Genomic DNA, 21885 nt, shown 5'->3' with positions numbered 1-21885 from the left:
TCGACCAGCGGCAACAGCATGGGGCCCTTTTCCTTAGCAAGGTGTTTGCAGGACAGGAGTGACCTGACTGCTCCCCTGGCGTCGTTCCTGCTTCTGAATATGCCCCTGACTCTGACTCCCAATATTGCGCCAGGAGTCACTTTGGTGCAAGAAAACAAATCACTACGGTGATTTCCATGAGACACCCTGCTCTGCTCTTCCCCCCCAAGCTCGCTGCTCCTCTCCCCCACTCGTCGCTGCCCCTCGCTGCTTTCCTGCACGCACATCGGTCAAAACGGCCAAAAGCAGCTCCCACATCGGCTCTGTGCTGAGGCACCAGCCCGAGTGCCCCCGGCGCCTGATCGCAGAGCGGCACCAGCCGCAGTGCCCGCGGAGTCTGAGTAAATAAAAGAACTGTCGGGTAATTTCCGTGACTCATCCTGCCCGGCCCTGCTCTGCCGTTCTGCCCTCTCGCTTGCTGTTCCCCTTCGGGCAGTCGTCACCGTCCCTCGCTGCTTTCCCGCATGCTGATTTGTGAAATCGGCTAAACGCTGCTCAAACACCTCCCTCGGCACCCAGTGGCACCATCTCGAGTGCCCGGGGAGCAGAGGCAGCGGCGGAGCACGCAGGCGGCTCCAGCTCAGGAGGGACCCCCGGTCGGTGCTGCCCCAGCTCAGGGCTCGCTGTGGGGGGGGCCGCGGTGAGGGGCGGGGGGCACATGGGGGAAGCCGGCACAAGGAACTCGCGGGAATTGCTGGTACCGGGCACCTGGCCAGGCTCACTCCGAAAATGCCTGCCGTAATTCACTCTTGAGAGTCCCAGAAGGGGCTTCCAAGGGGCTACGGTTCTCGACCGGCTTCAACAGAGTAGGACCCTTTTCCTTAGCAAGGCTTTTGCACCAGCCCGAGTGCCCGCAGAATCTGAGCGCACAGCGGCACCAGCCCGAGTGCCCGCGGGCTCTGACCGGGATGGGAGGGGCGGCGGGCGGAGCGCTCGTTTCCTTCAGCAGCGATGGCGGCACCCGGAGCCCGGCGAGGCGGCGGCGGAGCTCGGGGGCGGCTCCAGCCCAGCTGCGAACCGCGGTCGGTGCTGCCCCAGCTCCCGGAGGCTGCGCTTGTCTCCGCACCTGCTGCCGCACCTCTGGGCAGCGGCGACAGCGCAGCCACAGCTGCCACCGCCCTCCTGAGCCCCCGCACGGCCGGCACCAGCAGCGACCTCTCACCGTGTCCCTTTCAGGGTGCCATCAGCGCGGCTGCAAAGCTGTTCCCGAGGCCGAGCTCCCAAAGGATCTGCCCGCAGCACTCCCGATGTCTCCGCAGCAAGGTGCTGTTTGTTCCGGGCAGAGAGATGGCGCCAGTGAGCTGGAGAAGACTGAATTCTGCTCCATTTGTGGAGTTGCGAATGGGCCCCAGCATTTCCAGGAGGGACCAGCAGCCGCGCTTCCACACTTGCCTGGCGCCCAAGAAGCCTCTTGGCATAAGCAGGGGGATGCCACTTGTGAGCATGCAGTGAGTGCAGATGTGGAGAATGGATTCTACACCAAAAATGGGAGTGTGAGGGAGCCCCTGGCTCCCCAGGGAACACCAGCAACCAACAATGAAGGCAAAAGGAACCTCAGAAGACTCCTGGGTGAGTACAGGGCCACCCCTGTGCCCTCTAGGCAGGGGCCCGTGTCCCCTCCCAAGGCCAGGGCTGGCAGGTGTGTGGCTGTTTCCCGATGTCTGGAAGAGGCCTCGTGCTCTGCTGGGCCCCATCCGTGGCTGGAAGCAAGAGCCCCAGCTGCCCCCAAGGCTGTGCAGTTCTCCTGCTGCAGCCTGTGCCCACAGCTGTGTCCCTGCCTGTGCCCACAGCTGTGTCCCTGCCTGTGGCCAGGCTCTTGGCTCTCTGGCTGCCACCTGAGGGAGGCCCACACTGCCTCAGGGCTCCCTGCTCTGCTCCCCTGGCCATGGGCTGAGCAGATTGCAGGGCCGGCTCTGCTTCTGGCAGCCAGCAGCTCTTTCCTGCTCCAGGTGAACGGTTCAGGTGCCATCCCGTGGGCACGGCGGTGCTGATTCTGCTGCTCCTGGTGCTGGTGCTGGCTTTGGGGGCGGCCTTGGCTGTGCTGGCAGGTAAGGGAGGGGCAGCAGCGTGGGCCCAGCCCCTGGGGCAGAGCGGGCTCCCTGCTCCCTGCGCAGGGGAATCCTCAGACCTTCTCCTCTTCCCCCTGCAGCACCACAGGTTACAGTCACACCTGCCACTCCGCCGTCTCTTCTGGGCTGTCCCCATGGCTGGGTTGGGTACAAGGGGGTCTGCTACTACTTCTCAAGGGATTACAGCACGTGGGAGCAGGGTCAGGAACGGTGCTCCGAGCTCAATGCCTCCCTGGCCATTGCCCAGGATGAGGAGGCCATGGTGAGTGAGGGGCTGCGGGCGCTGTGGGGTGGCTGAGGGCAGCCTGGGGGCGCTCCTGGGCCGGGCTCGGTGCTCGCAGGGCCGGGGCTGCAGCCCTGGGCCGGGGCCTTGCAGGGAAGGAGCCCCGGCGTGCGGGGGCAGCCCCGGGCACGTGTCCCCCCGAGGGGCCGGGGCAGCTCCCACTCCTCTCTCCCTGGCAGGATTTGCTCTCCCGCCTCTGTGGGAATTTCGGTTACTGGCTCGGGCTGCGCAGACGGGGCGAGCGCCTGCACTGGGGGGACGGCAGCAGCTACAGCTCCCGGTGAGTGCCGGGGAGCCGGGCGGGGCCTGGGGGCACAGGGGCACAAGGGCTTCCCCTGGCAGCCAGCGCTGCCTTTGCTCCTCCCTGCAGGGTTCCTGTCCTCGGCAGTTCCCAGTGCGTGTACCTGGCCGACAGGAGATTGCGGAGTGAGAACTGCTCCAATGAGCGGCCGTATGTCTGCAGCAAGGCCCAAGCTCCCCTGTAACAAGGGCTGTACAAAGGACCTTCTCCACGCTGGGCAGTGCCAGCTTCACCTCTGAGCCCAGCACAGCGCTGTCCTTCCTCAGCTGCGCCCTGTGCCTTGCACTTCCTCTCAGGGTCACCTCAGTGCCTCTTCATCCCCAGTGCCAGCGCTGGGCTGGGGCTGCAAAGGAAAAGTCTCTGCAATCCATCCTGCCTCCGATGCTGCCTGCAGTGAGGGCATTGCCCTCATGAAACAATAAGCTCCAATGGGAAATTCAAATCCCCCTTTGGTCTTGGAATTCATCGTAAACTAGTGGCCAGAATGGGACACTTTTGGACCGTCTTCGGAAGAGGAGGAAGAATTGCTGACACATGCTGAACAGGAATCCCACTATTGGCATCCGGCGCCTGACTGTGGGGAATGGTCTGTCTGTCTGTCCAGGTTGACTATATGATGCTTTTAGCCCCAATCGTCTTCTTCTGTTTATGCTGAATAATAAGTTTTGCGTGTTTAAGACGTCTTCCAGAGAGTGAAGACGGGAGAGAAGAAGCGCACATTTTGTTTTCAGATACTGCTCTCACTCCTCCACATTCCTGCTCCTGGACTGTGTTTTCTGCAGATGGACAGACAACGGGATCGAGCTCTCCTTGGCTTTTAGTTAGTTTAGCCAGCTGAGGCAAGGAAGTTCCCTGGACTCTGGTTTTTTGCCTTTTTCCCTTTTTTTTGGACCTGTTTGAACCTGCTGTGGACTGAACACCCAGAAGAGCAGCAGCAGCTCACACCTGCGGCCTGCCGGGCTGGGCCTGGGGCACAACATTTCCAGCCCAGAGGGACTGATGGGAGACTCAGTGAGCTGAACTGCAGCCTGGAGGAGGACTTTCTCAGTTTGTCATCTCTTTTGGAGCAGCAAGGGGTTTTATTGTTTAATAAATAGTTTTTTTCCACTTTTCTCCAAGGAGGTATTTTCTCCCAGATTGGTTGCAGGGAGGGGCCAAATAATCTGCTTCCCTAGCGCAGTCCAAATTTGCCCTGAACCAGGACACTGTCACAAAGGATCTGACTGTCCTCCTGTGGGAGGAATCCCAGGCTGGAGCAGTGTAGGGGGATAGAACATAAGAAAATAAAGATGGTGTAGAAAGTAATCTTGCCCCTAAGGAGTTGCAGCTGGGCCAATTAGCAAAGATTAGGAACAGGCCTGATTTTAACAGGCCACAGCTGTAACCAATGAGAAGAAGAGTGCTATGAAAGAGTGGGCTGGCAGGTTGGGAAGGGAACTGGAGTCAGTTGGCTGCTTTGTCAACAATGAAGAGTCAGTGCTCTGAGGAGCTGCCCAGGAGAAAACACCAAGAAAGTGTGAAACATCTGCCATAAGGAGACAACAGTGTGGAACCCCTGTGATAAGATGACAACAGAGCAGGACAGATTTGTCTCCCTGAGGGGGAAGCAGTGACATGATGTGACTGTAAGCCCTATCCCTCTGTGTCACTGTGTGGGGAGGAGAGAGGGAGGGAATTGTGGATAAAGTGAAGCCCAGGAAGGAGAGAACAGTGTGGAGAAGGTGCATTTTAAGGATTTGGCAGCCTACTCACTCCCTTGCTGGGATTTCTTTCATAATACATTCAATGGAAATTAATGGCCCCACTCCAGGCTTCTTATGCCCATGTTGGGTGAGAGATCTCTGGCTGCCTTTCTTGAGAGCCCCGAGCCTTTCCTGCTGTGTTCTGTTGCCTGCACAGGGGCAGGAGCAGAGGCTCAGAGCTGGCCCCGGGCACCTGGCCTGGCCCAGCCCAGCCCCAGAATCCCTGCCAGCATTCCCTGCACCATTGCCCGGCCCCACGGCGGCTGCGGCTCCGCGGGCAGGCGGCTCCAGGAGTTCAGAGTGGGCAAAATGGGAGCGAGGGACAGGAGGCAGCTGGTGCCAGTGGGGGAAATGGCTTTGCTGGAGCTGGCAGGGAGAGGAGGAGGAGGGAGAAAGTGGTGCCAAGTAAAGGGGAGAGAAAGAGAGACAAGGTGGTGGGGATGGCCATGGGGCAGCTGGGCATTTTGCTTTGCAGCTCTGTGGGAGGAAAGGAAGGACTGTCAAATCCATGCAGGAAAAAAGGGGAGAAGTAGCAGATGCTGGAAATCTCTGACACTTGGAATTCATTTGATCTGCCTGCACTGCAAAAGCCAACACTCTCTGAGCACCACCAGTGTTGTGATGTGCCTTGCCCTGCCCCTGCCCTGGCTGCAGCAGCCGCCTGTTGGGACGGGCCCTGTTCTCTAAAGGAGCTGCACCCAGGGACCATTGGGGCAGTGCTGGGAAAGAAGTGAGGAATGGGAAAGGGTGGGAAGTGTGAAGGGAATAAAATAGAATGGCATAAGAAAAAATGATAACAGAACAGCACCAGACATGGCCACCGACCGCTGTCACCAAAAGAGCTGCACTGAGGGACGGCCACACGTTTCCGTTCCCACACAGAAATGCTGGGACTTGCCTTCTCCTCAGTAACCATCAGTGGCATTTCCAAGGCCAGCAGGTACACTCAGACATGTCCAGAATCATCGTTACAGGGGGAAAACTGGGGTTTGCATCACGTATGACAAACATCAGGAAGAGCACAGCAGCAGAAATAGGGATTTCCCAGCTCCCTCCCAGGGAGAACAGTATCAGCACAGAGACAGAAAATGCTGATAGAACATCCTTTCCCACTGCTCCCTGTGCTCAGCTGGAGGTAGCATCCTTTAGCTTGTGCTCTTCAGTGGTTTTACCCATGGAAATACTGCAGAGGGTCACAGAAGATTTACTAGCATGTTAAAAAGAAGCTGAAAACGCAGGAAGGATGACATTTGGGATAGGGACACAAGCAAATTCACACATCATATGACAGTTCAATATGGCTGCTGTGAGTATGCAGCCTGGAGGACAGCTAGATTAAACTAGAATAGATTCCAAAACTGTTTGGCCTTACAACTGCAGGTAAGGTTAATGACCCTCACCAATTAAAAAATAAAGGAAGCCGGCTCAGAACTAATTTGGATCACCATCCCTGCAGCCATTGGGTATCACGACTCCTTTTCCCCACCAAACTACAAAGGTTTTCCTGGAAATCTCTCATTTTCTGCTTCCCAACTGTAACAGTGCTCAAGTGACCTGTGTGATCTCTCTGAATGAACTGAGCTCTCCCTTCACAGCAGCTCTGCTCTTCACTTGCCAGCCTCGTGCCCTTGGCAATTTCCATCTGGCAGCGTTGGCCTGCTGAAGGAGAGGCTCTGTTCCAAACATGCCCACTTTGCAGCAGTGCCCCACGATGGGATGTTCTCCTGCCTGGACTAATCCCTTTGCTTCTCAGCTCCAGCTGCAGCCCACAAACCTGGCAGTTGTTCAGGAGCCTTTGCCATGGCACGGCCCCACCCAGCTGATTGCCAGCCTGGCAGCACAGTGGGCACACATTCCCAGCCCTGGCCGTTGTTTCCATCCCGCTGCAAGGAGCCCAGTTGTTCCCCAGTGTTCCTGCAGGAATCCAGGCCCAGGGGTCTGTGGGGTTTGCAGGGGCTCTCTTGGGGGTACCTGGGGGTGTCTGTGGCATTGGGGAGGGGGCCTGAGCTCTGGGGGTGTCTCTGGGACTCCTGCTCTTTTCCCCTCATATTTCCCATCCTTTTTCCTCTCATGTTTCGCACCCTTTTCTCTTCACCTTTCTAGAGCTTTCCTGCTTCTTAAATACCACGTTTTCACCACTATGCCATCTCCATTTTTTAACCCTTCTTCCCTTTTTCTGCTGCCCTTTTTCCTCCCATTTTTCCTGCCCTTTTGCCTGCTTTTTTCTGCCCTTCCTTGCCTCTTGTTTTGCTGCCTTTTTCCCCAGTTTTTGCCCCTTTTTTCCCCTCCATTTTTTTCTTCTGCCCTTTTTTTGCCAACTCTTTTTGAGACTTTCTCTTCCACCCCTTTTCTACCAACTTTTTTTCCACCTTTTTTTTTTTGCTGCCCTTTTTTGTCTCTTTTTTTCCAGCCTTTTTTGGCCCCTCGATATAAATCCCTCAATGGAATCAGTGCGGGTTTCTACCAATTTCAACCCTAAAAATAAGGCACATAGAGATTCCTTGTCAATGTAAACTGAAAGATGATGAAAATTGAAGGTTTGCTCTCATTTCAAACCCATAAAATCCCATCACAAAGGGTGTTCCCTGATCTATTTCAGCAAGAAAATGGGGATTCCCCATCCATTGATAGCCCTGAAATAATGGCCAAGGCAGGGTTTCTTTCCATTGATCCCCTCAGCATTGCAGGTGAATGGGGATTCCCCCAGGTGAAACACAGACAATAAGGGAAAATTAACCAGTTAAACAACTCCAGAATACACTTGGACAGAAATCCATTGAAAGGGAACCACACACCACTTGTCTGCCCTAATTAATCCATCAGGCTTCCTTCACTGAAAACACTGTCAGAATTAAAAGTGGAGATGCCTGGTGTGTTACCTCAAAGCAGAGGAAGAGGCAGCATGGAAATGCTTCTTCTGCCATGGCAAACTCTCCTGGGAGCACTCCCAGAGCCTTGCAGGGATCCACTGGGAAGCTGCTGAACAAATGGAAAGAGTTGGCATGAGCAGAGCCCCAGAGAAATCCCAGCCCCACTGATGGAAAAGTCAGATTATCCAAGCAGCAACAGCAGCTGGAGTGTTTGCAAAAGAGCAGCTTTGCTCTGAACCCAGCTTAGGAGTTCTCCTCGTGCACTAAGGGAGCCCCTCCATCTATTTGGACCTTTTCTATAGCACAGGCCACACAGCAGTTCAATGTGATCATGTTCTTCAACTCAATTATGTTTTAAAGTATCTAAACTTGATCTAGCTACTCATCAGTAGAGAATTTTATGTATTTTCAGAGTAAATTACCTTTCCTGGTCAAACACCAACCCTTCCCAAGGTTCAAGTACCTCTGCTTTCCACTACCAACTGCTCATTAGCCTTGTCTCAATTAAAAAAGCCTCTGTTAACCCCATTTTTCCACCACAGATTTGTCTGAGTCTCTCACCTCTCAGCAGTTCAAATTCCTTGAAATTTAGCAGAACCTTCTTCACACTTCCCAGCTCTTGCTGTCCATCTCTAATCCCTGTCCAACCTGCCAGTGCTCTCCCTGAACTGCTGACAAAGTGAATTCCACAACATCAGTGCAGGACAACTCATTAATTGCTGAATGAAAATGAAATAAAGAGAAATTAAGAAGCTGATTTAGATCCAGCAGGACTGCACTGTTGGTGTTTGTGTATCAAGAATTTCTATCTATTTTATTGCAAATTTAACTTGTTGAAACTAAAGTAGTCATATTTAGAAAAGATTGTTCATTCCACATGAAAGCCTCATGCTGCATGCCTTCCAGCCACATTTTCACTGAAAAAACCCCAAACTGCTCAGCCTGGGCTCACATCATGCCAGCAGTAGCTGTATATCAACATTCAGCAGTAATGGAATTCGTTCAGAAAATGACCAATTACAAAAATACTTTCACTCCAAGAACTGATACTGCACTGAGGAAGTTATACCTTAAAAAAAAAAAATCCAGTAGTCAAGTTGTAATTTTTGTTTTTATTGAAATAAAATTAAAAAATACTTCTGGCCAATATTTGCACAATTGATCCAATTACTCTTCCTGCAATGTGGTATTTCCCCACCTGCCGCTGAAGGCAGCAGCATTTTCAGAACAAGAACTGCTCCCCAGATATTGAACCCACTCAGCAATGGGTAAAAGGACATTTTAGAAATGTGGCAAATTGGATCACTGAAAGGAAAAATGGGAGAGAGGTGTTGTAATAAAAGAAAATGGGCAGAGATTTCGGTCATTCATTTGACATAATTTTTCAGTTTTCTGAAATTGTGTCAGCACAGGGAAAATCTCATTTCCACCCAAGACAGTGTGCAAACAGAAGCTTTTGCAGGTGAATTCACTCTGCTGAAGTGACACATAATGAACAGAATGCTCCAAACTCAAACCTTTGGCCTCTTCTCCGCCATCCTGCTCGTGTGTCTGTGCTCCATCTCCCCAGCAGCCATGTCTGGTGCCAAGGCTCTCCCTGCCTTGCTCAGCTGCCAGTGAGCTCTGTGCTCTCAGGTAAATTCACCCCCAGGCTCTGTAAAATGCTCGAGGTGGGCCCTGCCAGGCCAGCCTGGGCACTGTAGGACTCGAGCAGGTTTGCCACCAGGTTCATGTCCACATCCAGGGCTGCCAGCTCAGCAGCCTCAGCTCCACAGTCAGGGCCAGCACTCTCACATGGGGCTGCTCCAACAGAACTTGCCTGCAGGGAGTACAAAGAGAAAGCTTTATCAAATTGCAGGAGCAGATTTAAGGGAAAAAAAAGGTAAACCACAGGAGAAAAGAGACAACAATTGTGCAGCCAACAAAGTCCAGTACACTCCTGAGTCCTGACAGACAGGAATTCAGACACCAAATGCTCATGCCAGCTGAAAATCACCACTGTCCATTACCCAGATTAGGTTCCAAGAGAAGGACACAAAGTGTTGCTGAGTTCTGGCTCAGCTTCCTATGGGAGAAAACTACTACAGGAACTCACAAGTGAAGCTGCAGCTGCTTGCCCTACTACTAAAAACAGGGAAAAGATGAACAAACTAAAACTAAGCCTTGGAAAAGATGGGCAAATTCCAAGCTTAGCTAAGTTTCAGTTTATAAAAAATGCATGATGGTGCAGGTCCAGCACACTTTGCTTGCACGTGGGAAGGTTCCAGTCCCATTACTCAGAATGGCCACTCGCAGCACATTTCCTGCTTGGAAATTACTGCTGCAAATCAGAGCCCAAGGCACACTCACCCCTCTCTTGTGGCTGCTGAAACTTTTCCCAACGTTGCTCTGTGCCAGCTCACGGTCCATCTCCTCCATGTACGCCTTGATACTGCCCACGAGCTCCTCAGGAGACACCTTCTGCTCCTGCCTTCCATTCCCAGCATCCAGCTCTTCATCATCCTCATCTGAGAAACCAAACTCCTCCTCCTCATCCACATCATCAGAATCCAGCTCCTCCGAGTCTGCCCCTGCACATGATTTGGTGTCAGTACAACAGCAAAGAAATCAGTGCTGGCTTTTGTTTCAAAGAAAGAAGCAATCTCACCTAAAATTCTGTCCAGAGCTTTTGTAAAAGAATCCACATCAAAGGTAACTTGGGATTCATCAGATGACCTGAAATATAAAAATATTTTTAAAGAAATGAAGCTTCTATGCTTGCCTAAGCCTGACACAGGCACAAGCCATAATGATGTCTCTCAAGACAGGATTGAAGTTGGGACATTTGAATTTAAAAGTCCTCAGAAGTTTGAAGCCTGTATGCATTAGACATCAAACAGTGAGTGGAAGAATTCTTGGAATAAAAGAGCAAAAATTTGAAGACCACAAAATCCACCTGAGGGACAGAGAGCAGCTCAGCTTGCAGCACTTGAACCTGCACCAGTGCCAGAGTGGCACCAAGCTGATTTAAAGCAAGTACAGGTTCACTGCTCTGCCTTTGCTTCAGGCCCTGCTCAGCACAGCACCTTCAAACTCTGATTCTCTGCATCACAGAACCAAGCACAGGGCTGCAGCACAGTGCAACATTCCACACCAGAGCCAAACTCCAGGTGCTACTACCATGGCATTTCTGCTCCTTCGTGCGTGGACACTTTGGACACAAAAGCCTTCATGCTCTCAGCAACTGTTTCCAAGTCATAGTTTTGCTCCTCCTCTTTGGGGAAGGAAGGGACTCATTTCTTGTCTCCTTCAGCATCTGATCCAGAGCACCTGGTGTAATATCCAGCCAGCTGTCATCTGAAAGGACACAGCACAGATCTGTTACTCTGCACAAGCCTGCTGGCCCACAGGCCCAAACCAGCTGACTGACAGGGCTGCAACCATCCTGCAGCTCAGTTCTGCAGTTCAGCTCTTGTGCTGGTCCTGGCTCACACACAGCAAAGGCACAGAGAGGCTGAGAAGAACTGAGTGCAGATTTCTTGTCACTACTTACAAACTCTGCTTTGCAGAGCTCAAACTCAGAGAGACCATTCTAGTCACTGAGAAGCCTTTGGCCACTCAGTGGAGGAAGAAAGGCTCACTCTAAACTGGGAGAGCCAATCCAGTGTTTAGTCTTGAGGAAGGCTGGATTTGCTCTCCCTTCACAGCTGTCAGCATTGCCCCTCTCCCCCCACAAATACCCATCTGTAATAGGAATAATTCCCCCATCCAGCTCACCATCCTCTGCAGGAAGACAAGCTGCTTCTCTCTCCAATTCCTTCAGATCAATGGGGGTTGTCTGTAGTAGTGCCAGGATTTCATCACCTGGCCTCACTTCATCACAGCTGGAAGAAAAACCAAACTCAATTTACTGAAATGGATTCAATGGGATCACATGCTCTGCATTCAGGTTTTCACTTGAATTCTTCCATTTTCCTTCTGTGCAAGCACATCAAAAAGGGAAATGAATCTGGGGGAAGTACCAGAGCACTACCCAGAGCATTGGCCAAAACAGGACACAGGCAGTCCCTGCAATTCCCAGCTGATGGCTCCAAACCCATTGGTCATGGCTCTTTTCCTTTACATTTCATTTGCCTTGGTAAATATTAAGATTGCCAGATCCCAACCAGCACAGACTGGAAACTCAAAAAATAACATCAAGATATTATGGGCTGGCAAAGCCTCAGATATTTCTGTAGTGATTTAGTTTTTGGATTTTATCTTCCAGAGAAATCCACAGCCAGCTCCTTGAGCAAAGGAGACATTTTACCCTGTATTCATTATTCACTGGGACTGCTTTTCAATGAAACTTTTCTACACTTTCTACAGTCAACCAAGCAAAAATTGCTTTGCAGTCACCACTTGGAATCCACTTGGAAGAGCTCAGCATTTCACAAAACCAAGATAAAAGAGTTACTCAAGCCAGAACTTCTCCCAGTGGAGCATTCCAGAGGAATTAGTACTTGTATGTCCTGGCCACAGCTCCCATGTTAAATGTGCAGTGGAGAAAAGGGTTCAGGTGTTTGTGACAAGGATTTCAAAGGTCACTTACAGGATTTGTAGGGTATATGACACTCATGAATTTCAAGCAGCTCTCACCTTTCTGGCACTGCAACAGATTGCTGGAAGTGATCTTCTGCCATGTGCAACAGCTCCAGGTACTTGGCTGATCCTTCCATTTCTCCCTATTGAATGCAAGCCACAGCCATGAACCCAAACAATTCCAGGCTTCCTAAGGGTGACTGTTGGTCACACAGAAATGCTGAGAGAACCAGAACATTTAAAACCTCTTGGCCATCTACACTTGGAACTCAATAGAGCAAAGGGGCTCTCCTGTACTTGAAGTATATTAAAGGATATTAACCTAAGAATCTCTATAAAGTTGTCCAATTTTATAACCTTCAAGTAAGGAGTCAATTTATGTCCAATTTATTGACTTCAAAAAAGTTGTTAAAGGCATCTTTTAAAAAAACTCTACAGAACCTCACCAAACCCCCAGAAGTCACAAAAACCACACACACATAAAAATTACACTTGCATGGGCCCAGATGGGTCTATGGTGTTATGTATGGATCTTGAAGAATATTGAATTCTAGAGGGGTGGAAATGAAATGAAAACCAGTGAAATCAGTTACACCTCACACAATCACACATGGGGGTTTTCTTCACTCAAGTGTATTTCTCCCCTTGCTTTAGATGAATGAATCAATCCCCACATCTTGCTTTTTCCTTTTTAATTTCCAAAATAAATTCCTTTCAAAGGAGAACAAACTGCACATTTAAACACATTAATTCATTTCACACCAGATAAGGATTCAAGCTCTGGCCCCACTGCAATTCCTCACATAAGTTCAAGGGTTAAAATGTGTTTTCCCTGGAATGTTTAAAAGCCACAGACACTGAAATACTCACAGACCTTGAAATAATCCTTCTCCTTCAAGCTCCTGAGGAATCTCTCCCACAGAGGACCCCTTAACACGTTTCTCTTGGCATCAGGAGCCACTTTGCTGCTCTTGGAGCACAACATTTCAAAGCCATGAGCCTGCAGACAAAAGATGCAACAACAAGAGGTTCTCAAGGTGGGACAGACTTTGCTCACATTTCTCTGGACAAGCAGGCAACCTCCAGACAAGGACCCATTCCCTGCACATGCATGAGCCAAGGCCAAAATGCCCCAGGAATCATTCCCAGCTTCATGCCCAGCTCGCAGGCTCTGTACTGAGGATGAGCTGGGGCGGGCAGGGTGTATCCACTGCGTCTGTCTGGAACAAACTGCTGCTGCACCAGCTGTGCATACAAACACCGAGTGAAAGTCACCTGCAACAGCCAGAGCAGAAACAAACACTCCCTGCAGCGGGACTGGGCTGGGACAGCCAGCAAACTCCCTGCAGGTCACCAGAGTGCCTTTGAAGGCACCCATATTACAGGCAGTGCCTGAGACTGCATTCAAAATACATCTTAGAAAGATTTTTCTGATAAATTGCTTTTCAGGCTATACAACACTTGTTCCACATTGAAATCCCCAAGCAAATATAAACTTTCATCATTCTAAATGCATTAGGAAAAATCCTTGATATTCTGTAAAATCCCCATCTGAACTGCAACAAGTTTCATCAAATATATCTTGCTTCCTTAACAACAATAACTGCTTCACGTTTCTCTTCAACTAGAGAAGTGCTTCAGGAGAACCAAGATATCCTAACTGCTTCAGAACATCCCAGGCATTAAAAAGCAGCATTTCAGGTGTCACATGTGACCTCTGCTGGTTCCTGATCCTAAGAAAAGCCCTGAATGCAACGTTCTCAACCTCCTTACTCTGTTCCCTCAAACAAAAGGAAAATATGAGCCTGACACTCCAGGTACACACTCGCAATCCATTTTGGTGTTGCGTTCCAGCCCTTTTAAGAATCTTGGAGTAGGGGAAAAATAATTGAACAAATTTTGCTAATGACCAAATTAATGACCTCCATTCTAATCCATTGCCATTAGCAGCCATCCATATCCAGGGGAAGGTGTCTGCTCATTATTTCACCTGGACCAGACAAAGCCTGTGTCCTTACAGAGACAGCAACACTCCAGCCCTGAGCATTCCCTACCCTGAGGGCAACAAATCCTCTGGCCTAAACATTCCACAATATTGTAAAAAAAAAAAAAAAAATCATCCAAATGCCTCTAGCAGAGCTTGAAAGTTCAGGAGGATACACGAGTGCTCCTGAAGGGAACAACAGTCAGGGACAGACAGCACTCTGAATTTTCAGAGGCAGTCAGACCACTTGGCTAGAGGTGCAAGAGAAAACTCCAGCTGCTACAGAAAAGGCCACTGGCTCTCCCTTGCCAACTGTACACAAGTTTTACTCACCCTGTTTTCGCTGTTCTCAGGATTCAGCCACTTTGGGAGAAAATCAGCTGCTTCTATCAAGAGAAACTCTCCATCATCATCAATACTGGCCAAGGACAAATTGGAAATTCAGCAGGAAAAGCCTTGCAGAGCACAACAGCACACTTCTGAATCCATGTCTGCTGGGTTTTTTTTTTTTAAATATTCATAAACCCATAGAAAGGCTTAGGTTAGAAGGGACCTTAAAGATCAACACCTGGTTCCAACACCCTTACCACAGCCAGGCACACCTTCCACTAGCCCAGGCTGCTCCAAGCCCCATCCAACCTGCCCCTGGACACTTCCAACGTGTCTGGGATGGGGAAACACCTCCAAGGATGGGCAGTGGTAAGACAGGACCTTCAGAGCACAGGCACTGCCCCTTGGCAGCCCTCCCACTAAAGCAGCTCAGCAGCACCCGCCTTACCTGGCTGCCAGCCCCGGCAACTCCCTGCTCATCTCCCGCAGCAGCTACACAATGAACCACTCATCCTCCACGTTATCCCCGAACACCGCGGTGCCGCCCAAGTGCGCCGGGATCTCGCCTGCACGGGGCACAGAGAGGAGAGGCGGCTCAGCAACGCCGTGCCCAGCAACAGATTGTCCACACGGGCTGCGGAGTCTCCCTCACTGCGGATATCCCAGACCCTGCTGACAGAATCTTGTGTCCTGTGCTCGGGGACGGCCCGGCTGCAGCAGGGAGGTGGCACCAGATGCCTCACTGGGTTAACCCGTGCTGTGACACCGAGAGTCGGGGAAGCCGCCGGCTCCCCCTCACACGCTCCAGGTCCCCGGGACCCCCATCCACAATCCCGCTTCCCGGCCCCCGGATCCCCCTAAAACGATCCCTGTTCCCCCTCAGGCGCTCCTGGTTTCTGGCCGCCGGTTCCCCCTCACACGCTCTCGGTTCCCGGCCGCCGGGTTCCCCCCACACACTGCCGGTTCCCGGCCGCCGGACTCTCCTCAAAAGATCCCGGTTCTCAGCCGCCGGTTGCCCCTCACACTCTCCCGGTCCCCACACACACTCTCCCGATTCCCTGCTGTCGGATCCCCCTCAAACGATCCCGGTTCCCCCTCAGACACTCCTGGTTTCCGGCCGCCGGATCTCCTCACACCTCCCCGGTTCCCCCTCACACGCCCTCGGTTCCCGGCCACCGGGTCCTCCTCACACGGCCCAATTCCCTTTCACACGCCGCCGATTCCCGGCCGCCGTATTACCCTCAAAAGATTTCGGTTCCCGGCCGCCAGGTGTCCTTCACACACTCCCTGGTCCCCCTCACAAGCTCCCGCTTCCCGGCCGCCCGATCCCCTTCAAACGATCCCCCCGCTTTTCCCTCAGAGGCCCCTCGATTCCGGCCGGCGGATTCCCCTCACATCCCCTCGGTTTCCGCTCACACACCGCCGGGTCCCCCTCAGACTCTCCCCGTTCCCCCTCAGACGCTCCTCAATTCCGGCCGCCGGGTTCCCCCCACAACCCCCAGCTTTCCCCTCACACGCTCCCGGTTCCCGACCGCCGGGTCCCCCTCAGGAGCCCTCAGTTCCCGGCCGCCGGGTCCCCCATCACAATCTCCAGGTTTCCCCTCACTCTCTCGCGGTTCCCGGCCGCCAGGTCCCCCTCCCAGTCTCCCCGCTCCGGGCGCTCCTCCCGCCGCGCCTCCCGGGCGCTCCCGGCTCACCGCGGCCCGGCACGTAGCGCAGGCGGAACGGCTGCCGCTGCCACACGCAGGCGGCCAGGAGCGGGGCCAAGCGCACCAGGGCCAGCTCAGCGCAGCGCCGCAGCAGCGCCTCGCCGCCCGGGCCCGTCGCCGCCGCGAACAGGCGGTAGCGCACCGCGTCCTCGGGCAGCGCCGGCCGCCGCAGCGCCTCCATCGCGCCGGGGCCCAAAGCGCTCCGCCCCCGGGGAGGAGCGGCGCGATGGCGGCGGCGGGGCGGCGGCGCTGAGGGTGATATCGCGATACGCGCGGAAACCGGTGCAGCCGTGAGTGGCCGCCGCTCCCCCGGTGCCCGGCGCGCCCCGAGCCCCAGCGCGGTCCCGGTCGCGATCCCCCGGCCCCGCTCCCGGGCCTGCCGCCCGCGCTGCCCCCAGCACCGAGCAGGGCCCCGGGACGGCCCGGTCACCCCTGTCCCCGACGGGAGATGGTTCCCGGCATTGCCGGCATTCCTGAGCACCGGTCCCGGCCGGACACCGGTGGGACAGAACGCGATTAAATCCCTGTAACCGGCTTTTATCCCGAGAGATGGGTCAGTTCTGACTTAATCGGCTCGTTTACTCTTGTTCTATTTCATTTCATTCAATGTAATTATTCTACAGGCATAATGGCATCATCTCTGCTTTTAGGGAGCTGTACTTCAATTCGCAGCATCTTAGGTTTAAGTTTAACAGATTTTGATCCAGCTGTCCTATTGGTATAGGCTCAAATTACCAAGTCCAAGAGAATTGAATATAGTTTTGAGGCAGAAAAGATCTGGGTTTGTTGGCAATTTTCCAGTCAGGTAGAGCCAGCCCCTGGCCAGAGCCCAGACCCCCATTGGGAGGGTCTCCCTCACATACCTTGAAAACAAATCTCTCAATAATAGCAGCTGTGAGATGCCCCAAACACAGGAAACTGCTGGAGTGCTCCTGTGAGAACACCTGGGGCTGTGTCTGATTGCCACAGAGCAGGAGCAGCCTTGCCCTCAGCAGGTCACAGCCCTGTGCCATGAGGATGTGGCACAAAAGGGTGGGGAAAGACCACAGGACCTCAGCTCAGATGAGGCTTTTGACAGAGCCCAGAGATCTCATCCTGGAACTCTGAAAACACAGGAAAACCATGAGACAGCCCTGGGTGAAGGCACAGCAACCCTGCTGGAACAAGAGAAGGGACTAAAGGCTGAGCAGGCAGTGCAGGGAACGGCTGCAGACAGCCTGTTTCTCATAGATATCTTTTGTGAAAAATCCTTTCTTTAGGATTTTTCTGCCTTCTGAGAAGCTGTGGCCTCAGCAACAAATGTAAATAATGGTTATTTGCTGCTGTGGAATGTAACAGGTGGATTCGTGATTGGTCTCCTGTGGATGTTTGGATTTACTGACCACTCACAGCAGAGCTGTTCTTGCTTTCTGCCTGCACACAGAACTTTGTTATTCCTTCCTTTTTTATTCTTAGCTTAGCTAGCTTCGGAGAACTTTTCTCTCTATTCTTTTTAGTATAGAAATAATGTAATATATCTCATAAAATAATAAATCAAGCCTTCTGAACATGGATTCAACATCCTCGTCTCTCTCTTCACCCTGCAACCCTTGCAAGCCCTGTAACCCCTGTTCAAAGAGATGCATCTGCAGCTGCAGAACAAAAAAGAGAGATCCCAAAGTGACACCATGTCTTGTAGATAGTCACACAAAGATATGTCAAAGTTCATGAAAAGCCAGTTATAAATAAGGTAAGGGAGTCTTATGAATGATGCCTTTTATAAAAATGAGTGAATTCACATGATGGAACCAATCAGACAGCAGTGACTGTCTCAGGAATTGGAGACAATATTCTTCCAGCATTCCTGTATCCACAGCAATGAAACACTGAACAGCTTACAATGGATAACAGCCGTAATGTGGAACAACAACCCACTCTCCTGTGTTATCTGTGGAAGATAAAGCAGAAGAGATCACAATCAATGATCCTGTCAGGCAGTGCAGCACTGACACCTGTGCAATCTGTGAGAGGATCAAGGGCCCAACAAACTGCATCTTCTTCTACCCAAAAGCAGGTGTTTATCAGTGTTTCATCACAGCTGCCTCACTGGGATCTGTCTTATCTCTAGAAGAAAATAACCGCTTCTTGCAATGTGAAGAAACATATTTAACAAAATGAACTTAGGGCCTAAAATTAATTGCAATGTAATTCAATGTCACCGCAGTAGAATTAGAGGTACACTTAAGAGAATTTAAGTTACATCTCTAATACTGAGTAAAAGCTGATCTTAATAAAACTGGAATAGAACATGAAATGGCTTAAAATGAATGAGACTGAAACTTGATCTCATCCCAACTCAGCAACACTCAAACCTGACAGAAATCCACCTCAACGTAAATGACTCTTAACAAAATTAACTCAATTGAGTTATAAAACATAGTTTAACATTACTCAGACATAGCTTTGCCTAGTCTTACGAATACTAAAATCAAATTAAAAAAAAAAAAAAAAGAGAACCAAACTAAAAATCAATATCCATAAAAGTTCTGGGTACTACAATATGTAGCTTAGTCTGCTGCTATTAATATCAAAAGGTGCTGAAAATGTGAACCAAGCATGCTGAAATAGTGGCCTGATGGATTTACTGGAGGGATTAGAAAAGTGTGACAAATACTTTGACCCTATGTAATTTAAGATCGAAGAAAACTCATGGTAGCCACAAATTTTAAGGAACCTGAGATTTACTAAGACTTTTAAAAGTGCAATTGTACTGAAAGAAACAACAATGTAGAATTTGGCAAACTGTCTAACAAACCGGGAGCTTCTCGAGATTGTATTTATTGTAATAGCATATGGTAAATGTTATCAGCATTTCTGTTAAAGAAATTCGATTGTGTTGTGCTGGACATGATAATAATGACAAGGCACTGCATTTACCGCTTTGAATATCTCCAGTAACAATCCTCAGAGAAATCAGAATTCACGAAAAACTCAAGATTAACTTTAAAAAACCATTTCAACACATTTTTAAGGCATTCTAGAACACGTTCTATGAGGCTTCAGTGCCCAGGGGCAGTCAGAGCCCTTCGGCAAATGCCGGGGGTTCGCCCCGCCGCAGGGCTGGGGAGCCACGGGGGAAAGTGAGTTCGGCCGGGGCCAAGCGGAGCCGCCGGGCAAAGCCGAGCCCCGGGAGCGGGGAAAGCGCCGGCGGCAGCGAGGGCAAAGCCGAGCGGGGACGTAGCGTGGGCTCAGGATGATGCGGGGCAGCCCTCGGATTTTCCAATGCGCTCAGCCGAGCCAAAGGGTTCAGGTCCCCAAATCCGGGTCGGGAGCGACGGGAGGCGCCAGAAAGGTGAAGGAACCGATCCTGGAAAATGCAGCGGGGAGCGCTGGGGAGAGGGGCCGGGGCGGGGCCGGGGAGCAAAAGGGCGGTGCCATAATTGGCCGCGTTCCCGCATTTGATTGGTCAAATCGGCTCAAATCTGAGGCGACATCGGCCGTGCTCGTTGTGTCTGGCCGGAATGGGAGCAGTGGCGGCAGCACCCGGAGCCCGGCGAGGCGGCGGCGGAGCTCGGAGGCGGCTCCAGCCCAGGTGGGACCCGCGGTCGGTTCTGCCCCAGCTCGCGGCTCGCTGCGGGCGGAGGGGGCCGCAGTGAGGGCCGGGGGGTTCTGCCGAGTTCCTGGTGCCGGCTTCCCCCGTGTGCCCCCTGCGCTGGGATCGCAGCCGAGGGAGCGGCTGCCCGCGCTCTCCTCCGTGCCCGGATGGCCGGCATGGAGCCGGTGCCGCGGCAGCGATGGCTCATCGCGGCTGCTCTCGCTAGGACGGAGGCGGCTGCTCCGTGCCCGGCACCGGGCTCGGGGCCGCTGCTCGGGCGGGAGGTGTCCGTGCCTGGCTCGGGGCTGGCACGGCATGAACTTGAACCCAGTGCCTCAGAGCCCAAAGCGCTGCAGGCGCCGGGTGCGGGCACAAAGCGGCGCATCCTGCCTGCTCCGGGGCCGAGGCTTCTCGGCGCTGCGCTCTGTGCCGGGAGCCGCTCCGTGTGCCCAGGCAGGAGCCGCAGCGGCCGTGCCGGCGCTCGCTGTGCCCGGGCTCCGAGGCGCCGGGGCAGGGAATCATGCGGGGCACAAGGGTGAGCAGCCCGGGGCTGCTGCTTCTCGCCCCTCGGCAGGCGGACTCCGAGCCGCAGCTGCCCCGGGCCAGCAGCAGCCGGCAGCTCGCAGGCGCTCTCAGCGCCCGGCCCGGCACGGAGCTGGGCTGCAGCGGCTGCAGAGCCACAGGGGCCGCGGCTGCGGCCACCGCAGAGCTCCCGGAGGCTGCGCTTGTCTCCGCACCTGCTGCGGCACCTCTGGGCAGCGGCGACAGCGCAGCCACAGCTGCCACCGCCCTCCTGAGGCCCCGCACGGCCGGCACCAGCAGCGACCTCTCACCGTGTCCCTTTCAGGGTGCCATCAGCGCGGCTGCAAAGCTGTTCCCGAGGCCGAGCTCCCAAAGGCTTTGCCAGCACTCCTGATGTCTAGAGAGCAAGGTGCCGTTTATTCCACGCAGAGAGATACTGGCTGTGAGCAGGAGGAGAGTGAACTCAGCTCCATTTCTGGAGTTGTGAAGGAGCCCCTGAAGAACAGATCAGCAACAGGGAATAGACTCAGAAGATTCCTGGGTGAGTGCAGGGCCACCCCTGTGCCCTCTAGGCAGGGGCCCGTGTCCCCTCCCAAGGGCAGGGCTGGCAGGTGTGTGGCTGTTTCCCGATGTCTGGAAGAGGCCTCGTGCTCTGCTGGGCCCCATCCGTGGCTGGAAGCAAGAGCCCCAGCTGCCCCCAAGGCTGTGCAGTTCTCCTGCTGCAGCCTGTGCCCACAGCTGTGTCCCTGCCTGTGCCCACAGCTGTGTCCCTGCCTGTGGCCAGGCTCTTGGCTCTCTGGCTGCCAGCTGAGGGAGGCCCACACTGCCTCAGGGCTCCCTGCTCTGCTCCCTGGCCATGGGCTGAGCAGATTGCAGGGCCGGCTCTGCTTCTGGCAGCCAGCAGCTCTTTCCTGCTCCAGGTGAACGGTTCAGGCGCCATCCCGTGGGCACGGCGGTGCTGATTCTGCTGCTCCTGGTGCTGGCTTTGGGGGCGGCCTTGGCTGTGCTGGCAGGTAAGGGAGGGGCAGCAGCGTGGGCCCAGCCCCTCGGGGCAGAGCGGGCTCCCTGCTCCCTGCGCAGGGGAATCCTCAGAGCTTCTCCTCTTCCCCCTGCAGCACCACAGGTTCCAGTCACACCTGCGACTCCACAGTGTGTTCTGGGTTGTCCCTTTGACTGGGTTGGCCATAAGGCGGTCTGCTACTACTTGTCAAAGGATTATAGCACATGGGAGCAGGGTCAGGAACGGTGCTCCGAGCTCAATGCCTCCCTGGCCATTGCCAAGGATGAGGAGGCCATGGTGAGTGAGGGGCTGCGGGCGCTGTGGGGTGGCTGAGGGCAGCCTGGGGGCGCTCCTGGGCCGGGCTCGGTGCTCGCAGGGCCGGGGCTGCAGCCCTGGGCCGGGGCCTTGCAGGGAAGGAGCCCCGGCGTGCGGGGGCAGCCCCGGGCACGTGTCCCCCCGAGGGGCCGGGGCAGCTCCCACTCCTCTCTCCTGGGCAGGATTTGCTCTTCCGTCTCCGCGGGAACGTCGATTTCTGGCTCGGGCTGCGTAGACGGGGCGAGCGCCTGCACTGGGGGGACGGCAGCAGCTACAGCTCCCGGTGAGTGCCGGGGAGCCGGGCAGGGCCTGGGGGCACAGGGGCACAAGGGATTCCCCTGGTGTCTTGGTTTGGCAAGATTGGTGTCTGTTAAGAAAGGCGGGAGCCTTTCCTGAAATGGAAAACGTAAACCCTCTCCCTCTAAATTATTATAATTTTGAACTTAAAATGCTCTCAGGCAAAGATGTGAGAGTAGGAATAACACTTCTTGACTAGGCGAACTAAATACACAAATGTAATCATAGAAACAAAGAAACCCCCTACTGACTGTCTCAGAACATGCCCTGACACTCTGTGGGTCAGGGTG

General features: G+C 53.4%; 1 protein-coding gene and 1 pseudogene across 1 annotated transcript in view; one reads left to right on the top strand and one right to left on the bottom strand.

The window, feature by feature from the left end:
• Positions 1 to 8396: 8396 nt before the first annotated feature.
• Positions 8397 to 16068, bottom strand: LOC134422280 (protein ecdysoneless homolog; annotated as a pseudogene).
• Positions 16069 to 19089: 3021 nt separating this feature from the next.
• Positions 19090 to 21885, top strand: part of LOC134422187 (C-type lectin domain family 2 member D-like) — a 46655-nt gene continuing 43859 nt past the window's right edge. Inside the window, exons 1-2 of the mRNA XM_063164126.1 lie at positions 19090 to 19218; positions 20309 to 20524. Coding sequence (XP_063020196.1) covers positions 19149 to 19218; positions 20309 to 20524 — 286 coding nt within the window. The 5' untranslated portion in view covers positions 19090 to 19148. The remainder of the gene's footprint in view (positions 19219 to 20308; positions 20525 to 21885) is intronic.

The sequence above is a fragment of the Melospiza melodia genome, chromosome 9, assembly GCF_035770615.1.
Source record: "Melospiza melodia melodia isolate bMelMel2 chromosome 9, bMelMel2.pri, whole genome shotgun sequence".
Taxonomy (NCBI): Eukaryota; Metazoa; Chordata; class Aves; order Passeriformes; family Passerellidae; genus Melospiza; species Melospiza melodia.
Note: the sequence above shows the minus strand (reverse complement) of the source record. Positions and strands in the feature narration are given on the sequence as shown.